Here is a 15,496-nt window from a genome sequence, read left to right on the forward strand (position 1 = left end):
TATGCAGTTTCTAGAGGCTCCCCCATTCTCTCATTAATTTGTTTAAGGAGACCTTGTCTTCATCTCACTTGGCTCTTTTCTTATTGGACTTTTGCTCTTATCATAGAAGATATCCACCACCAGCTCCACCTTCTCCAAAGATGGACAGCTGTTAAAATTTTCAGAGTGCCAATCATCGAGCACATCAGCTTGCAAAAGCACACTGCTTCCCAATTTTCTCCCCTTGTCTCTTCAATCAAACGACAGTGGAAAAGATCCCCTTGTAATCTCTCTCTCTATTTTTTTTTTTTTTTAGAGAAAAAAGAAAAAGAAAAAAGGAACTAGCAAGCCCTACCATGTCAATTATAGCGACATAGTAACTACTCCATTACCACCATTTTAAAAAAAAAAAAAAAAAAAAAAAGGAAAAATTATCAAAACAAGAAGCGGTTGAATACACTGTATGCCAATATGTCTTTTGTCTATAATCAGATTACCTGATAGAAATGTCTTTTATTGATGACGACATGAAGTATATAATTGAGTCGGAGGAGCAGTTGATGTGAAATGTCTTTTATTGATGACGACATGAAGTATCAAACAAGAAGCGGCAATCTTTCCAAAAGAGTTTCTATTCATAGCACAGCAGCAACGCTCTTTTGCTTGAGTGAATACACTGTATGCCAATATGTCTATTGTCTATAATCAGATTAGCTGATAGACATATTAGAATATGAATCACATGATACACAAACATAAGAACAACGACATTCAACAAACTACTAACTACATCAGCATGAAATAAGCTCAGATAAGTGCTGTTTTGGGAAGAGAGGTCATGGATTTGAAGTTGTCTGCGATGTTTCAAATTTAGTTTCCATTGCAGGAACCTTAGCAGAGAACAATAGAGATCATATCTTTCATAAGTGCTCATCAAGTGCGGTAGGCAATTTCTTTGCACTTAGGGGTAAGACGTGAGAAATGGAGAACTTAATAAACCAAAGTAGTGCCATGTTCGGTCTGAACAATCAGCCTAGGATTTTATTTCTCAAGCTATCAGATTAACTAGAATTAAAATTTTGAAACTAAGGAGATTTGAATTAGTGACATTCGCTTCATAATGTGTAATTCTTAACCAATTGAGCTACCCGTTGGTTCTTAGTTCTAGTTCTCCCTAAAATTTCAAAGGTGCCTCAGTTGAACCAAGGCCTGCCCAGCTACCCAACCACAAGATTACAGACTTGAACCAATCCTTTGCGCCAAAAATTCCAAGTTAATGATACAATCCAGTTTTGCAATTTCATTCTACGTAGGGTTATACCTTCAGTCACTCCCTCACCTTTTCAACTCAGCCGTTTTGGTCTCACTCCTTATTCTAGCAATATCTTCAAAGTACACAATGTTAATTCTTTTCACTAGTTGTTCTTCGCACTCTTTACAAGCCATTACTTTCTACTTTTGACAAGCCATTTTCCTGATATTTGCAAAAGGGAATATTCACACCATCGACTACATAACCTCAACAACATTTGATTCCCTTAACTAAATTCGAGTGGGAGACCCCCAAACCCTAGTAAGGGAAGGCAGGAAGGACCAACCTATATAAGTAGGGTAGGACCCTTCATCAGGTACACAATTTTTTTTAACACCCTCACTCAGACAATTTGCCCTTAACTCATTATGACTTAATCACCAGAGGTCGTTCTGCCGGACCTCTTTCCATCATCCTTCCCTATATGAATGGTATATATGATTGCACAGAACCGAGAAGCACTTCTCCACTTTATTCATCTTGCTTTAATTTTGTAGGCCAGCATCCTCTACACTCTATCTTCCCTTAATTGACATAAACAGCGCTCTTTGGTAACTCTTGGTCATCAGTATTAACTACTTTCTCATTTACATAAACTTCATTGTTAACAAAAGCATACTGTAGTTATTGAAAACATCTAAGATGTATGTCTAATATTTTTTCATGTAATAAACCAGTTAAGGTCAATCGAAAACAGATATTTATGTTCATGCTTAGCCAAAAAAAAAAAAAAAAATGGTTTAAGGTTGTCTCCTTCCAAGTACAAATAAAATTTCATAATCAAGTTGCAGTCAGCATAAGGAAAATGATGGTACTGAGAAACAGATATCTTCAACAACCTTATAAAAAAAGAAAAAAAGAAAAAAAAAAAGAAATGGATGCATCCGAATCACTCTAAGCCCATGTAATACACGAAAAGTTTAGCATAATTTCACAGACAGATCAATATACAATATAACAATATATTTTTCCTTACCTATTGGGCTAAGTGGGTTCTCTTTGTACTGGCGATGTAGATGGCGGGGTCATAGTTTCATTCCTACCTCCTGCAAAAAACTCTTCTTTCACTGTAGAAAGTGGCCTATCTGGGCTAAAATATCCGTTCGAAACTCTACTGGGACTTGAAGAAGAACTAGTTGTAAGAATCTTGGATGGGCTAGTGTCATTCCCCAATGGAGAACTTGGGCCAGATATGGATTGAACCACTGCATCTTCACGAGGCAACGGTGAGATCGGTGATGGGTCACCATGGTCCATTTGTTTCCTGCATAATGCATTTTCCACAATATCATAGGAATTTCCAGTCCGCACTTCCTGAGCAAGAGAACACCAACAACAGCATAGCCATAGTGTGCAGTCAGCAGCTGCTGGTTCACCACAACAGAAGTTAGAAGCAGGCAAATTGAATCTCTTTCTCATTTGGATCCTCCAAAAGCCACCATAGAGTAAACCAAAGGCACACAGAATAACCCCAGTAACAACTAGAGCTTCCCTAACAGCTTCATTGTTAATATTCACAGCAGCCAAGGTGAATATCCAGAAAGGAGCCATACAAAATAAAAGAAAAGTCGCAATATGGACATACATATTGCCAAATCCAAGTCTCTCCATATTCCACCCAAATACACAAAAGCTACAAAAAAGTGAGAGATATGCTAGAGAGATATCATCCCAAAAATCAAGAATCCCCCCACTCCATCGTGGTCTATTCTCAACAATCTGCTGTTGGCCTCTTTTAGCAAAAGAATATCTTTTCTGTAATGATTTCGATCTCAACCCATTCGACCCATCACCACTGGTGGTCCGAACCTGTGCTTCCTCATCCACGTGAGAATCATAATCCCTACCAAGGGGGCTATATATAGTATATAAGCCAGCAACAGCAGGTGCAGCAATTGCAACAGATATACATATTCCAACTCCTATGGCTGGTCGTTGAGATCTCTTGTACCCCAAGTTTAGACCACAAAGCGCATACTGAGCAAAGCAATTTATGTGGAGGAGAACAACAACAACCATCATGTGTGTCCATTCATGGGGCTTGTAGGTCCCATTCTTGCAGTAAATCTTTCTAAGTTTAGAAATGTCGTCTGGTCTCCATCTGCACAGAAGTACAAGGTGGTAGAATCGTTGTGGGTGCTGGTACAAACACATAAGAGTAAACAATGCATTGAGAATTTGATTGTTTACTTCAAACCAAACATCCCTGGACTTCTTGGGTAGGGCACTGTTTAACATTCCGGTCATAACAAAGAATAGAATGGCACCTGAAACAGCAACGCAGGTGATCCATGCAAACAAAGCCATATTCATTGGGTTTCTAATCCATTCTTTGCCCATTTTCATGAGAGAACCCCAATCAATTTTCCGACCAAAAACCCCATTGAGGCGTTCATGGAAACGGTGACCACTTGAAGCCACAGAGCGTGAAATCTCATCTCTCCCATCAGCTATGCGCTTGAATTTGGCAGATGCAGAGCCAAACTTGAGGAGACTTATTCTACTATGAGGAGCAGTTAAGGTATCAGAATACCTTCTTGGAGGGTTTTCATCGCTTAGTAGCGTCCTTCGAGATGCTGATATGTCAAAAGGAATTTGACCGTTCACTTTAGCACCATTAGATTCCTCAACTTCTTCCTTGTGCTTGCCCTTATCAGTTGAACTCATTCTCAATCAAAACACAATCTAGCCTTGTTGCTCACTATGGGAATTGTAATATCAAAACACAATGGACACCGGAGGAAGAGCCATTTGTTGATTGTCAATGTTTCCTCCTAAGTATTGAATCCCAAACAATAAATTTTAAGAATTTTTCAGTCATCACATTTAAGTTATATTGTGACAGAAGTCGAGAAGCAAGGAATCTATTAAGTTAAAGAAAATGGAAGTATGTAATTGATGACTCTACAAGCCCAAGAACCTTTCCAAAGAACAAGAATCACAAACCAAAACTATAGTTTGACATATAAAACCTGAAGTCGGATCCTAAGTTTTCAAAAACCCATGCAGTTAAGGATGTTTTGGGCGTTTGGAGTTTGTAGCGAGTATGGATTTCTCGGAAAAAAACCAAGGTAAAACTTTTGAATTTTTTTCCCATAACCGAATCCTAAATTTGCATTTGAGTTTGTTCCGAAAACAAAAACAAGAACAAATTTGCTTCCAAATTATATAAATTCCGGGAATAAAAAATTTCATATAAAATGAATAAGACCTCCACTTGCTCAGCTTTTATTACTGATCAAAATCCAGTATCTAAAAACACAAGCAATTGGGACACAATCAAAACCCAGAAACTGATCCTAAAAGAACAATCTTTTAATCCAGAATTTTCACAAGAACAACGGAAAATAGAAACACCCGCAATTTTCTATTTGCATATTTCAACCAAAACTAGTCAACCAATTTATACCCCCGAAAAAAAGTGACAAAAAAGACTTAATTCAAAAACATGAAAGGAACCGAAGCCAACACATACCTACGGGATAATAGAGAAACATAGGAGACTTGAAGAAGCTTTATTAGAACCTGTTTACTGAATCCTCTCTGAGACTCAGACCTCGCAAATTGTCATACTTGACAAAATTTAGCGAAACCTGGAACAACAAAACGATAATCTTCTTAGGCACAAGGAAGGGTCAACGAGGACCTTACATGCCAAAGTGCGGTGAGGTAGGTGGCCTGACTTGTAAAGAGAGATCTAAAACGGTATCGTTTTGGCTGTGGAGCCAACACCGACTTTCACCATCTGCGTTTCGTTAACCATGACCATGTTTTTTCATGGATTGTGAAAGTGAGAAAGGGATCAAAATGGCATGCCTTCGTTTTGGCTTCATGTGGAATGGAGTATATCAGCAATCCTACGATACCTTGCCTAGTGTACAAAATATTGAGTTTTACCTGAGTTATTTGGGAAGTATTAGGGAGCCAATCCAGAAAAATTTTTAAATTGACGTGGCTGATATAAGTGACAGACAAAAAAAAAAAGAATTGTATTTTTTTTTAATTTAAAAGAGAAGGGCTAGGGAACTAAACAAATGAACTCAGAAAAAATTTTAAATTGATGTGACAAGGGTTTTCAAATTAAAAAAAATGTAATTCTTTCCATTGTCTGTCACGTCAGTTTGAAATTTTTTTTGGGTTTATTTATTTGATTCCCTAACACTTCTCGAATTATTTAGGGTGGATTTGATCCTAAAGTGCATTCTTAAACAAAATTATAGAAAATGTCGCATGTGAGTTGGTGCATTTTTAAAAGCGTATAATTTTAAAAGACAAACTATGATTTTAAAGGTTTTACCAAATAGATAATTGCGATTTTAGAAATCAAATTTTCATTAAAAATATTTAAAAATTAAACCAAAAATGATAGGGGGGAAAAATTATATATAAACACGTGATTTTTGTTTAATTTCTCGAAACATAAATTGTATGTACTGTTTAACTTTTTTTCTTTATCTTTCATCTCTAACTAACCCATTCTTTTTTTTTTTTTGTGAAATAAATAGTTTCTCACTTTTACATACATAATTTACAAATGGTCGCAATTAATTAGTTCCATTTTTGAATTGGTTTTATTTCATTTCCAGTTTATCTACGCCACTGACAATTACGTTTGTCGTTTTTTTTTTTTTTTTTTTTTTTGTATAAACTATTTTCAGATATAGAATTGAAAATGCATTTTAGTAGGCCTATGTAGATTTATTTTATTAAACAAAAAAAAAAAAAGATTTAGGAACGAGAAAGCGGGTACAAGGATGTTTACCACACTTGCTTAAAAAAAAAAAAAAAAGGAAGCATATATTAGATTTTTTATTTATTTATTTATTTAAATGCAACCAAAAGGGTTAATTTTTTTAGGATTGGTGGAAATCTAATTTACCACCATCTTTAGATGTTAGACTTGAGATTTTGAGGGAAAATTAGTATTATTATTAGATTTTGCTTGTAAATTTTCGTTTACAAACATATGCTGGAGAAAACAACCACCTTTTCTGTTGTTCAAAACGTGTCCATGCTCCTTTTACTCAGAAATATAATTGACGAAAGATAGTTTTCTGCTTACAAGTAATGATCAATGAAAGCTAAAACAGATCTTGGTTGTGGAACAGACTAAATATATGATCATCGCCCTGTAATTTATGAAATCGATTGTATCCTCCATTTTGGGTTCTCATTCTTTTCCAACATACAAAATTTTAATGAAAACCAGCAGTAGAAAAACTAGGCCAGATTCGAACTACAAACTCATGCATACCTACACAGATTTAGCACCCAATTCAAATACATTTTAGTATCGGTAGCCATCGTAGAGGAAGGGCAACTGGACACAAGCACAAAATACAATGCAATCATCAAGAACGAAAAGCAAAACCACCGAAGCTAAAAAATTTCAGGTAAGATCATCTTCCTCCAGTTCTTTGGCCTTCAGCTTTTCCTTCACCCTTAAAAGAAGAGTTGTCTTCCAGGAATCCTACAGATCAGTTTATGCAATTAGCATCAGAAAATTGCAACAAATACAATTCTTTCCTTGGATTGAGATCTAGGGTACGGCACCAAATGCAATACTTTTTAGCCAAGATCGTAACAACAAATTAAAAAAAGGGTTAGCTGTTGAGTAGTTGAATCACTCCCATGGCCGCAAAGTAGTTTATTCAATTAGTGTTGTGTTATTCCCCTTTGCTCCGCCCGGAAATTTTATTACAGAAAATTTTATCCTGATTTTAATATGTTATTCCAGATAAACTCTCACAAAACCAATTTAGAAGTTCCTAGAATGTGATCAACATCCTAAATTTCAAATGAGTTTCTAACAGTGCTGGAGAGACTTTTACCAGCGGAGTCATGCTATCAAATTCCTTGACTACATCAGTAAACTTCACAACATCTTCCTCATCAACTGCAGCAGCAATATCCTGGCACAAAGACATAAGCTTCTTTGTCAAGATTCAGAGAATAAAGATAACAACGAAATTATTTTAAAAATGCCACCATGATAAAGGAGGCAGATACACTGCTAAAAAATAGCAAGTTGCTCTAGTTTAAAAGGCAATATAATTAATGCTAAAAGATGAGGAAAGAAAAAAATCAATACTATAAAAAGGTGACGACAACAATTCAAATTGTAGAACCAACCAAATAGAAGATAGTTAACCATTCAAAACAAGAGCCCTTAAAATATATTACAAAATTAATATAATAAAAGGTTTGAAACTCACTGCTAAGAATCTGTATTCACGTGTTCCAGAAAAAGTTGGATCCAGTTCCTGCAATAGCAAATGTGACATTAGTATAGTCAGATGACTCAATAGGTAGAATGTTAAGATGCTGAAATAGGGCCAAATTCAGACCTGATATCGCTCTAATGCGTTGCTAATTGCCACAACATCACCTTTGCAGAGTTGGCAAATGCCAGCATTAAGAAGGTGTCCTTTAACTCCATACTTCAGCAAGTTATTATTCATTGACTGTCGTGCTATCTGTTCATAAATCTCAATCGACTTCGGATATCTGGAGAAATATCACAAACAGCTATTCAGGCCCCCATCAATGAAAATGTCACTTCCATAATTATTAAAATAGCTCCACAATCGGGATTTCTTTTGTTGTTGACACTTTGCATTTTCTTACCACAGAATTTGGGGTAAGTGGGCACTTGTGTAGGTGAACTAGGACATATGCAACAATTAATAATAATCTTTTCCAAACTAGAACCTGTATCCAAACAATTGTGCAAAAACTAACAACCATTACAGGAAAATCAAACATATTGAAAAGACAAGTTAATTGCCCGCCTTATCAAAATGAAAACACAATTCTCAACAGTATTTGATTGACAACCTAAGTTTCTCAAGTTAAGTTCTTAGGAGCATTCCAAATGTTCATGCCCTCACCCAAGCCTTTCCAAATATGCATATATAGAATCTTATAGTAATAATAATAATATTTTTTCAACATCTTGTACTAGCTTAAAAACAAGAGCAAATACAACTTAATGTAATTAAATACATCTAGCAAATAAATCTCAGCTGCAGATACTAATAAGTTATAACAGGAGTACAATTTCAAGATGCATCAGGTTGTGGAAATTCTGGGATCATGTTGAGATATCCACCTGAGATTATACATGTTTCTCATAACAAACAACTTGCAGCAACAAAATTCCATGCACACAAACAGGCAGGATGAGATAGATACAAACTGTGCAAGACAATCCTTTGGAAGAACCAATTACAATAACCAGAAGCCATATACTGTGTCAAGAGTAAGACATTTGCAAATAGTTGCTAGCCTTACTGTTCTAGTTGGGCAGCAAATTGTGCGACTTTCTGCTTGCACTGATTGGCAGAAGTAGTTACTTCTTCATTTTGGAAGAAGTCAGCTGACTTTTCAAAGTAAACAATAGCCTGCTCAATGTTGTGTTCGGACTCATACAATTCAGCAATTTCCTATGCAGGTAAAAAAAAATCCAAATTCACCAACTGTTTTTTTCTTTTCTTTTTTGTAATTAAACTACAATGATTTCAAAAATGTACTCCACAAAAACATAGACACCAAGAGCACTCCATAATCAATTTCTTGATTTCTAGAAGGCTTGAGATTATTGCAACAAGCAATAGAAATAAAAAGGAACAGCATAGTGGTAAAACCCAAAATAGTACACCTCAAAATAACAAACCAAGTAGAAAAATTACTTTATATGATTATCTCAAACGCAGGGATTAGTAGAAATTTCTGACAAAGCCGAGTAAAAAATTTACCTTGAAGTATCTTGCAGCCATGCTGAGCCTTCCAATATCACAGAAGAGATTTACTGCCTGATCTAAGCAAGATATGGCCTCTGCATAAGGATTTTTTTTTTTTAGTTACAAAGAAGTTTTATCCCACTCAATTGAAAGAGAAACAAACTAGCAGATAATACAAATAGATAGGAAATAAATATAGGCAGACAACTACTTCTACAATTCATATACGGCCCTACATGCAGTAGAAAGGTGATATGTGCAGTTAATGCCAATAGGGGAAAAGGCTGCTATTCTTGGGAAGTTGCATAAACAAATACTTTATAAATTCAAGCACCTATCTTATATATGCAATCTGTTCACTATATCTTTTTAGCACGGTCTATTGCTAAAAGCATGGAATTTGATCATGCCAGACAATTTAAATTGACTAGTGTGAGAGACCAACCAAAGGATGGCCTAGGTACTTTCAAACTTCATGGAGTCATGTTTATAGGAAACGTCATGCATGTAAGCCAAAACCATACATACCATTCACAGATGCTTTCTTATAGCAATGAGCAGCATCAACATAAGCTTGGGCAGCTTCATGTTTGCTTTCCAACTATAAACACAATAGTATGAGACGATATTGTCAATTAAGAAATAATTGGTCAAAAGAATAGATGCACTAAAAGATTAAAATAAGTAACAATGCTTAATCCCAAAAATCCAAGTACCTACCTTTAAATGGCAGTTTGCCAACTTTATATATGTTGCTCCAGCCTTCTCCCCTGAAAAACCATATACATAGAGATCGGCAACTCTTAATATGGGCACACAATGTTGACAAAATTTAGTCTAGAGAACAAGTTCATTCTTCGATTCACATGACCCCTACAGTACCACAAAGATCAGAGATTCCTTTTTTTTTTTTTTAGAAAAATTTGGACCATTTTGCACAGGGGTAATTTCCCTAGGACAAGATAAAGCAAACATCTTTTAGATCAGCGAAAGACAACAATATAGATATTACGAGTAATTAATTTGGAAAAATGGTTCAAGAGCCATTTCTCGTATTAAACCCGTATGGATTAATAAACTTTGTTTCCTTTAATCGAATATGCTTTCAGAAAACTATCCTCACAAAACTAGGTAAAATTTGAAAATCTCATCACATTTCTCAAATTCTTCACAGCAAATTGCAATTCAGTCTTCAAGTATCATTTCCAAACTAAATTCTAAAAACCTAATTTATCTACCACTTAAATCATTTAAAATCCACACCGATCCACCCTAATGCAATTAATCGAGAATCACCAATTCAAAGCCAAACCCCAAGCTTCCCACCACGAACCGAAACAAACAGACCCCAAATCATATAAAAAACTCAATGATCACTTTCCAAAATTGGGTCATTATTGTCGCCAATAATAAAATTTAAGGGTTAATGCGATCCATTTGTTACACAGATCAAAACTTCCCATCTCTATCCCTTTCCTCCCGATTCTTCCCAGGGAAACAAACGGAAAATTAATTTTATTTTTTTTAAAAAAAAAAAACAACAATCAGAGATATGTAGAAGTGAAGAATAATACAGGATTTGCCGAGCTTAAAGGAATTAGCAGCTTTGTCGAAGAGATCGGCGGCGTCTTCATACTTGGAGCCGAACAATCCCCAACTGCTGAGCTTCTTCTCTGCTTTCTTCTCGAACTCCTCTGCTCGAGCTATCTGATCCCCCATTTGATTACTCAGAATTTTCTTCTCTGTTGCAGATCACACAGGGAGACTCTATTAAGCAACCGTGAAATTGGATGCTGTCAAGGTCAGCTTTTATCGTTCCTAGAAAAAAAAGAAAAGAAAAACAAGGCTCGATAATTGGACTGGGTTTGTTCCGTTTAATTCACGCTCACAACCCAATATCTGCATCTGGAAGCAACCTAATATTTGGGCCGGCAAAGATGGATGGAGTGGGCCCAAACCCAGCTAATGTTTAGGAACTACTTCGCACCAAATTGCATTACAGCCCGTTTGATTTACCAATTTCAAAACACAGTTAATAAATATGCAATTTTTAAAATATAATTAAGCATTTAGTAAAATCGGTAAAATAGTGTTGTTTTGGTCAATTGAGTATTTTTAAAAATGCACCATCTTGCTTGTGTGAAAATGTAGATTTTTCTAAACGTTTTGAAACTGCCTTTTTTTTTTTTTTTTTTTGGTCAAAAACACTTTTCCACAATTTTATTAAGAGAAATGATGAACTACGCTTTATTATCTTACTTTCTTGATGCGGTACTATTAATTAACCCTTATATCACTAAGCCTTATTAAAATAAATAATGAATAAAAATATAGTGTATAACATTACTATTTTAATAAAAAATGCATGTTTTGCCCACAAAATCGGGAGGCCAAACACATAGAAGCTAGTCAATCTAATTAAATTATTTAGTCAAATTTTCTGATTTAGTAGCTTCCTTGAAATTGTGACATGGTTACATGCAAATTATATGTTAGATGAAGTTTTTGTCATTTCTAATTCGGGATCCTCTTACCTTTATTTTCAATTAAATGATTTCATGATTTATCATATGACAATTTAGAGAACCCTAATTGTAGCTTATTAAATTGTCTATTAATATTAAAAATTATATTTTTATTTAACAACTATTTCTTAAAGGTGATATGACAACTTCAACCAAACTTGTAATCAAATTGTATTTCTCTTTGCGACAATATAAAATAATGTTTCAACAACCCTATCTCTATGAATCTTTATCCAAGATTTATCATTATTTTATTGAATAAATATTTATTATAATTTGATATACATGAGCCTACACGTCCCCAACCTTTGTTTTCTAGCAGGAAAAAGAAAAGAAGACATGCACATCTCCCACTATTTCGTCTTCGTACATTTTCTGAGTCTATTTTCCACATTTTTCATGGTTGTCTACTTGTCTTGTCATCATACGTCATCCTCCACAAGCGCACGACATGATTCAAGCCACTCCAAGCTGTCTTGTTATCAACTCTGATTCCCATCTTAGCCTCCCTTTTACCCAATCATGTTCTACCTTTAACAATGGCATTTTGGTAAACTGCGTGGACCAACCACCACTTCTCTGTTTATGTACTGAATGCCTCATCATGGACATGAAGACAAGAAGCTCAGACAGAACTCTTCCTAGCAAGTCGGAGAACTAATCGCCGACATGTCTCCGGCAGCCAAACTAAACGTGCCACTCTTACCGGAACACAAACCTGCGCTGAGGCATGCATCGGTAAGTGGGGCGGTGTTCAACGTGTCAACGAGCATAATCGGTGCCGGCATCATGTCCATTCCGGCCACGCTTAAGGTCCTCGGTGTTATACCTGCGTTTTTGCTGATCCTGGTTGTTGCTTTGTTGACTGATGTGTCGGTGGAGTTCTTGGTGAGGTTTACACACTCGGGTGATGCAACAACCTACGCCGGTGTAATGAAGGAATCTTTTGGTCGGGTGGGATCGACGGCCACACAAGTTTGTGTTATGATTACTAATCTTGGGTGTTTGATCATGTTCCTGATTATCATCGGTAAGCATCGAGTTTAGTAAAGCTTGATCTGGGTTTTCAGTCTTTAACGTTTTGCTAAAGCATATATAGATTTATGATTGATCTGTGGTATGTTAATTAAGCACTCTTGATCAGAGCAGAGCAGCTTAATTAAGCACTCTGTTTTGGTTGCTTAAGCCAAAACAGAGCAGCTTCTTGTAAATATAGCCAATTAGGCAGTAAATAGTTACAGAGAAAGAATCAAGAAGAAAACAAAGTTTCAGCTTTGATTCTTTGAGAACAGTTAGGGTCAGATCGTTCTAAGGTGAATGATTGGGGACGATCAAAATCATTTTTCTTCACTGGCTCTGAAATTACTGCTGTGGAATTTTTGTGGCCTAGTATCACCGGATGTTTTGATGGATTGGTTGACTTCCAAGCTTTCTACCGATCCAAATATCTGCTCTGTCCCTTCAAAATGATGAATTGAGTTTTTAAAAATTACATATAAAGTTTAATCTTAAAGAACTTATCACTTATAAGCATTTTTATAGTTTACCTAATCTACTTACTCAATGTAAGATTAGCATTTTTGGATATCAAGCGTTATTTGATATTTGATATCACTTATTCCTTCATTTCCTTGTACCAACATAAAACATTTACAAAACTACAAACTTTATGTCCCAAGTGAACACTTTTTTCCAAAACAAAACGTACCCTTTAAAGACTAAAAAGCATTTTTGTATTTTTGTATTTTTGTATGTTTTTTTTTTTGGTAGGGGACGTCCTCTCTGGAAATCAGCCTGAAGGAGTAGTGCACTTGGGCATTTTGCAGAAATGGTTTGGCATTCACTGGTGGAATTCGCGGGAATTCGCCCTCCTAGTCACCGTTGCTTTCATTTTGCTTCCATTGGTCCTGTTACGCCGTGTAGGTGAGTAAATTCCAAATTTCGTTTCTACTTTGCAACAGATTCATTAGTTGAAAACATATTAGCTATCAAGGCACAATTGAGTATGTAGCTTGTGCTACTCCCCCGAAGGATAATCCCATATTCACATGAAGTGGGTAGATTATAATTTATAAAGGAGTTCTTTAGAGCTAAGTCTTGTATTAATGGGCTTTACAAATGATTCTAATGAGCTCTAATTACAACTTGACTAGTTATTTGGAGTACGCGGCTAACACTTTTTGTGGGTCGTTACATTGCTAGCTTGTTACCATTATAGATTCTAATGCACTTATCATTGGAATTTGGTTGAAACATTTATGTTTAATGAATGGTTTGCAGACTGCTAAGTGATTAGACATTAAGAATTATGAATCTTGATATCTCATGGCGAGGCATGTGCTGATATTTTCTTACTCTCTATCACACATTTACACTGGTTTTATTTTTTTGGCTCCAGAATCGCTGAAGTTCAGTTCAGCAATATCGGTTCTACTTGCATTGGTGTTTGTTGGCATAAGTTCTTTGATGGCAATCCTTGCACTCGTGGAAGGGAAAGCAAAGAGCCCGAGACTGCTACCTCACTTGGACAACCAAGTCTCCTTCTTTGACCTTTTCACCGCAGTTCCTGTCATTGTGACAGCCTTCACATTCCATTTCAATGGTGAAGAACAGAATTGAAAGCCTTGCTCTTAGTGTTTTTTTTTTTGTCTTTATTTTTCCTAAAATTCTAACAAAAAGCCTTCGATGAACGATGCAGTTCACCCAATTGGGTTCGAGCTTGGTAAGCCTTCTGATATGATGAAAGCAGTTCGAATATCACTAGTGCTTTGTGCTGCCATATACTTTTCCATTGGCCTCTTTGGGTACCTTTTGTTTGGGGATTCCATCACGTCTGATATACTTGTCAATTTTGATCGGAATTCGGGTTCAGCAATTGGTTCGTTACTAAATGACATTGTACGGTTGAGCTATGCACTACATGTCATGTTGGTGTTTCCTCTTTTGAACTTCTCATTGAGGGCCAACATAGATGAGTTCCTTTTCCAGAAGAAGCCCCTATTGGCCACAGACACCAGAAGATTTCTATCCCTCACCCTTGTTCTGCTACTCATCTCTTACCTGGCTGCAATTGCCATACCAAATATATGGTACTTTTTTCAGTTCCTTGGATCAACCTCTGCAGTCTGCCTGGCCTTCATCTTCCCTGGTGCTGTTGCTCTCAGGTACTCTCTCTCTCTCTCTCACGAGTCTCACTCTTCCCTTCCCGCCTCCCTTAAGAAAAGGTAGCTTAATAATTCTTTCATACTTTTTCCAATGACAGGGATGTTCATGGTATATCAACAGAAAGGGATAGGATTATGGCAGCAATAATGGTAATCCTGGCTGTAGTAACAAGCACAATTGCCATTTTCTCCAATATACACACTTTATTTGGAAACAAGTCATAGTCCCCCCACAATCATTTTGGGTATTCTTGAGGTGCTTGTATTTTTGTGTTTCTTCAAATTTTGTTGTCTTTTAGAATCCAACAGCAAGTCGATTCAAATCTTTTGACAACAAGAGTGCTGTTTGGATTACTCATAATTCAGTCGTTCGTGAACGAACTAAACATATTGAGAGTGATTGTCATTTTACTCGTCATTGACATCAGCATGGCACCATCTCAATCCCCTTTGTCTCCTCTACTTTGAAGTTGGCAAATTTCTTCACATAGTCCCGCACTATTGAGTGCTTCTAGTGTTTTTTTTTGGCAAACTCTCGAAGCTTCTCGTCGCCCCATCTCATTGTGAGTTTGAGGGGATGTTAGAGAATATATGTATTAAAAAATAAAGGTACATACTAAGGGTATTTTATTCTTGGTATCGCCTTAAATTATTTTTGTTTGTTGTGTCTTGTTCTCTGTATAGAACATTATGCGAATATGAAAACAGAGCAACCAGCGTGCAGATGTTGCTCTCATTCTCTCCTTTTTTTTTTTTTTTTTTGTAAGTTATCTT

The 15,496-nt window shown here is 36.1% G+C and overlaps 3 protein-coding genes across 7 annotated transcripts; 1 reads left to right on the forward strand and 2 right to left on the reverse strand.

Annotated features, from left to right (window-relative positions):
- Positions 1-414: 414 nt before the first annotated feature.
- LOC132187205 (uncharacterized) lies at positions 415-5,138 on the reverse strand. 5 transcript variants are annotated; one of them, XM_059601434.2, is made up of 3 exons: positions 4,767-5,138; positions 2,268-4,065; positions 415-655 (listed from the first exon to the last, which is right to left on the reverse strand). In XM_059601434.2, the coding sequence occupies exon 2, from the start codon at positions 3,956-3,958 to the stop codon at positions 2,276-2,278; it is 1,683 nt and encodes a 560-aa protein (XP_059457417.2). In that variant the 5' UTR covers positions 3,959-4,065; positions 4,767-5,138; the 3' UTR covers positions 415-655; positions 2,268-2,275. The 5 variants fall into 5 exon arrangements, with proteins under 5 accessions (XP_059457417.2, XP_059457415.2, XP_059457416.2 ...); XM_059601432.2 differs by having other exon boundaries at positions 415-671; XM_059601433.2 differs by having other exon boundaries at positions 415-678.
- A 1,269-nt stretch (positions 5,139-6,407) lies between these two features.
- LOC132188731 (alpha-soluble NSF attachment protein 2) lies at positions 6,408-10,836 on the reverse strand. The gene is made up of 9 exons (XM_059603263.2): positions 10,608-10,836; positions 9,754-9,803; positions 9,562-9,634; positions 9,049-9,128; positions 8,585-8,736; positions 7,639-7,798; positions 7,507-7,554; positions 7,123-7,203; positions 6,408-6,761 (listed from the first exon to the last, which is right to left on the reverse strand). The coding sequence occupies exons 1-9, from the start codon at positions 10,750-10,752 to the stop codon at positions 6,681-6,683; spliced, it is 870 nt and encodes a 289-aa protein (XP_059459246.1). The 5' UTR covers positions 10,753-10,836; the 3' UTR covers positions 6,408-6,680.
- A 1,227-nt stretch (positions 10,837-12,063) lies between these two features.
- LOC132186391 (amino acid transporter AVT6C) lies at positions 12,064-15,470 on the forward strand. The gene is made up of 5 exons (XM_059600347.2): positions 12,064-12,588; positions 13,329-13,481; positions 13,957-14,160; positions 14,257-14,722; positions 14,821-15,470. The coding sequence occupies exons 1-5, from the start codon at positions 12,228-12,230 to the stop codon at positions 14,945-14,947; spliced, it is 1,311 nt and encodes a 436-aa protein (XP_059456330.2). The 5' UTR covers positions 12,064-12,227; the 3' UTR covers positions 14,948-15,470.
- The last annotated feature ends 26 nt before the right edge of the window (positions 15,471-15,496 follow it).

Source organism: Corylus avellana, chromosome 6, assembly GCF_965113065.1.
Source record: "Corylus avellana chromosome 6, dhCorAvel1.hap1.2, whole genome shotgun sequence".
In the NCBI taxonomy this organism is placed as follows: Eukaryota; Viridiplantae; Streptophyta; class Magnoliopsida; order Fagales; family Betulaceae; genus Corylus; species Corylus avellana.

What these genes read in the sequence shown, in the direction of transcription:
- LOC132187205 (XM_059601434.2), bottom strand. Translation starts at nt 3,958, where the DNA reads ATGAGTTCAACTGATAAGGGCAAGCACAAGGAAGAAGTTGAGGAATCT.
- LOC132188731 (XM_059603263.2), bottom strand. Translation starts at nt 10,752, where the DNA reads ATGGGGGATCAGATAGCTCGAGCAGAGGAGTTCGAGAAGAAAGCAGAG. An exon ending in TAAGAAAGCATCTGTGAATG is followed by an intron (nt 9,129 to 9,561) that starts GTATGTATGGTT and finishes ATCCTTATGCAG; the next exon opens with AGGCCATATCTTGCTTAGAT. An exon ending in GTGAATACAGATTCTTAGCA is followed by an intron (nt 7,204 to 7,506) that starts GTGAGTTTCAAA and finishes TCTTTGTGCCAG; the next exon opens with GATATTGCTGCTGCAGTTGA.
- LOC132186391 (XM_059600347.2), top strand. Translation starts at nt 12,228, where the DNA reads ATGTCTCCGGCAGCCAAACTAAACGTGCCACTCTTACCGGAACACAAA. An exon ending in CATGTTCCTGATTATCATCG is followed by an intron (nt 12,589 to 13,328) that starts GTAAGCATCGAG and finishes TTTTTTTGGTAG; the next exon opens with GGGACGTCCTCTCTGGAAAT. An exon ending in GGTCCTGTTACGCCGTGTAG is followed by an intron (nt 13,482 to 13,956) that starts GTGAGTAAATTC and finishes TTTTGGCTCCAG; the next exon opens with AATCGCTGAAGTTCAGTTCA.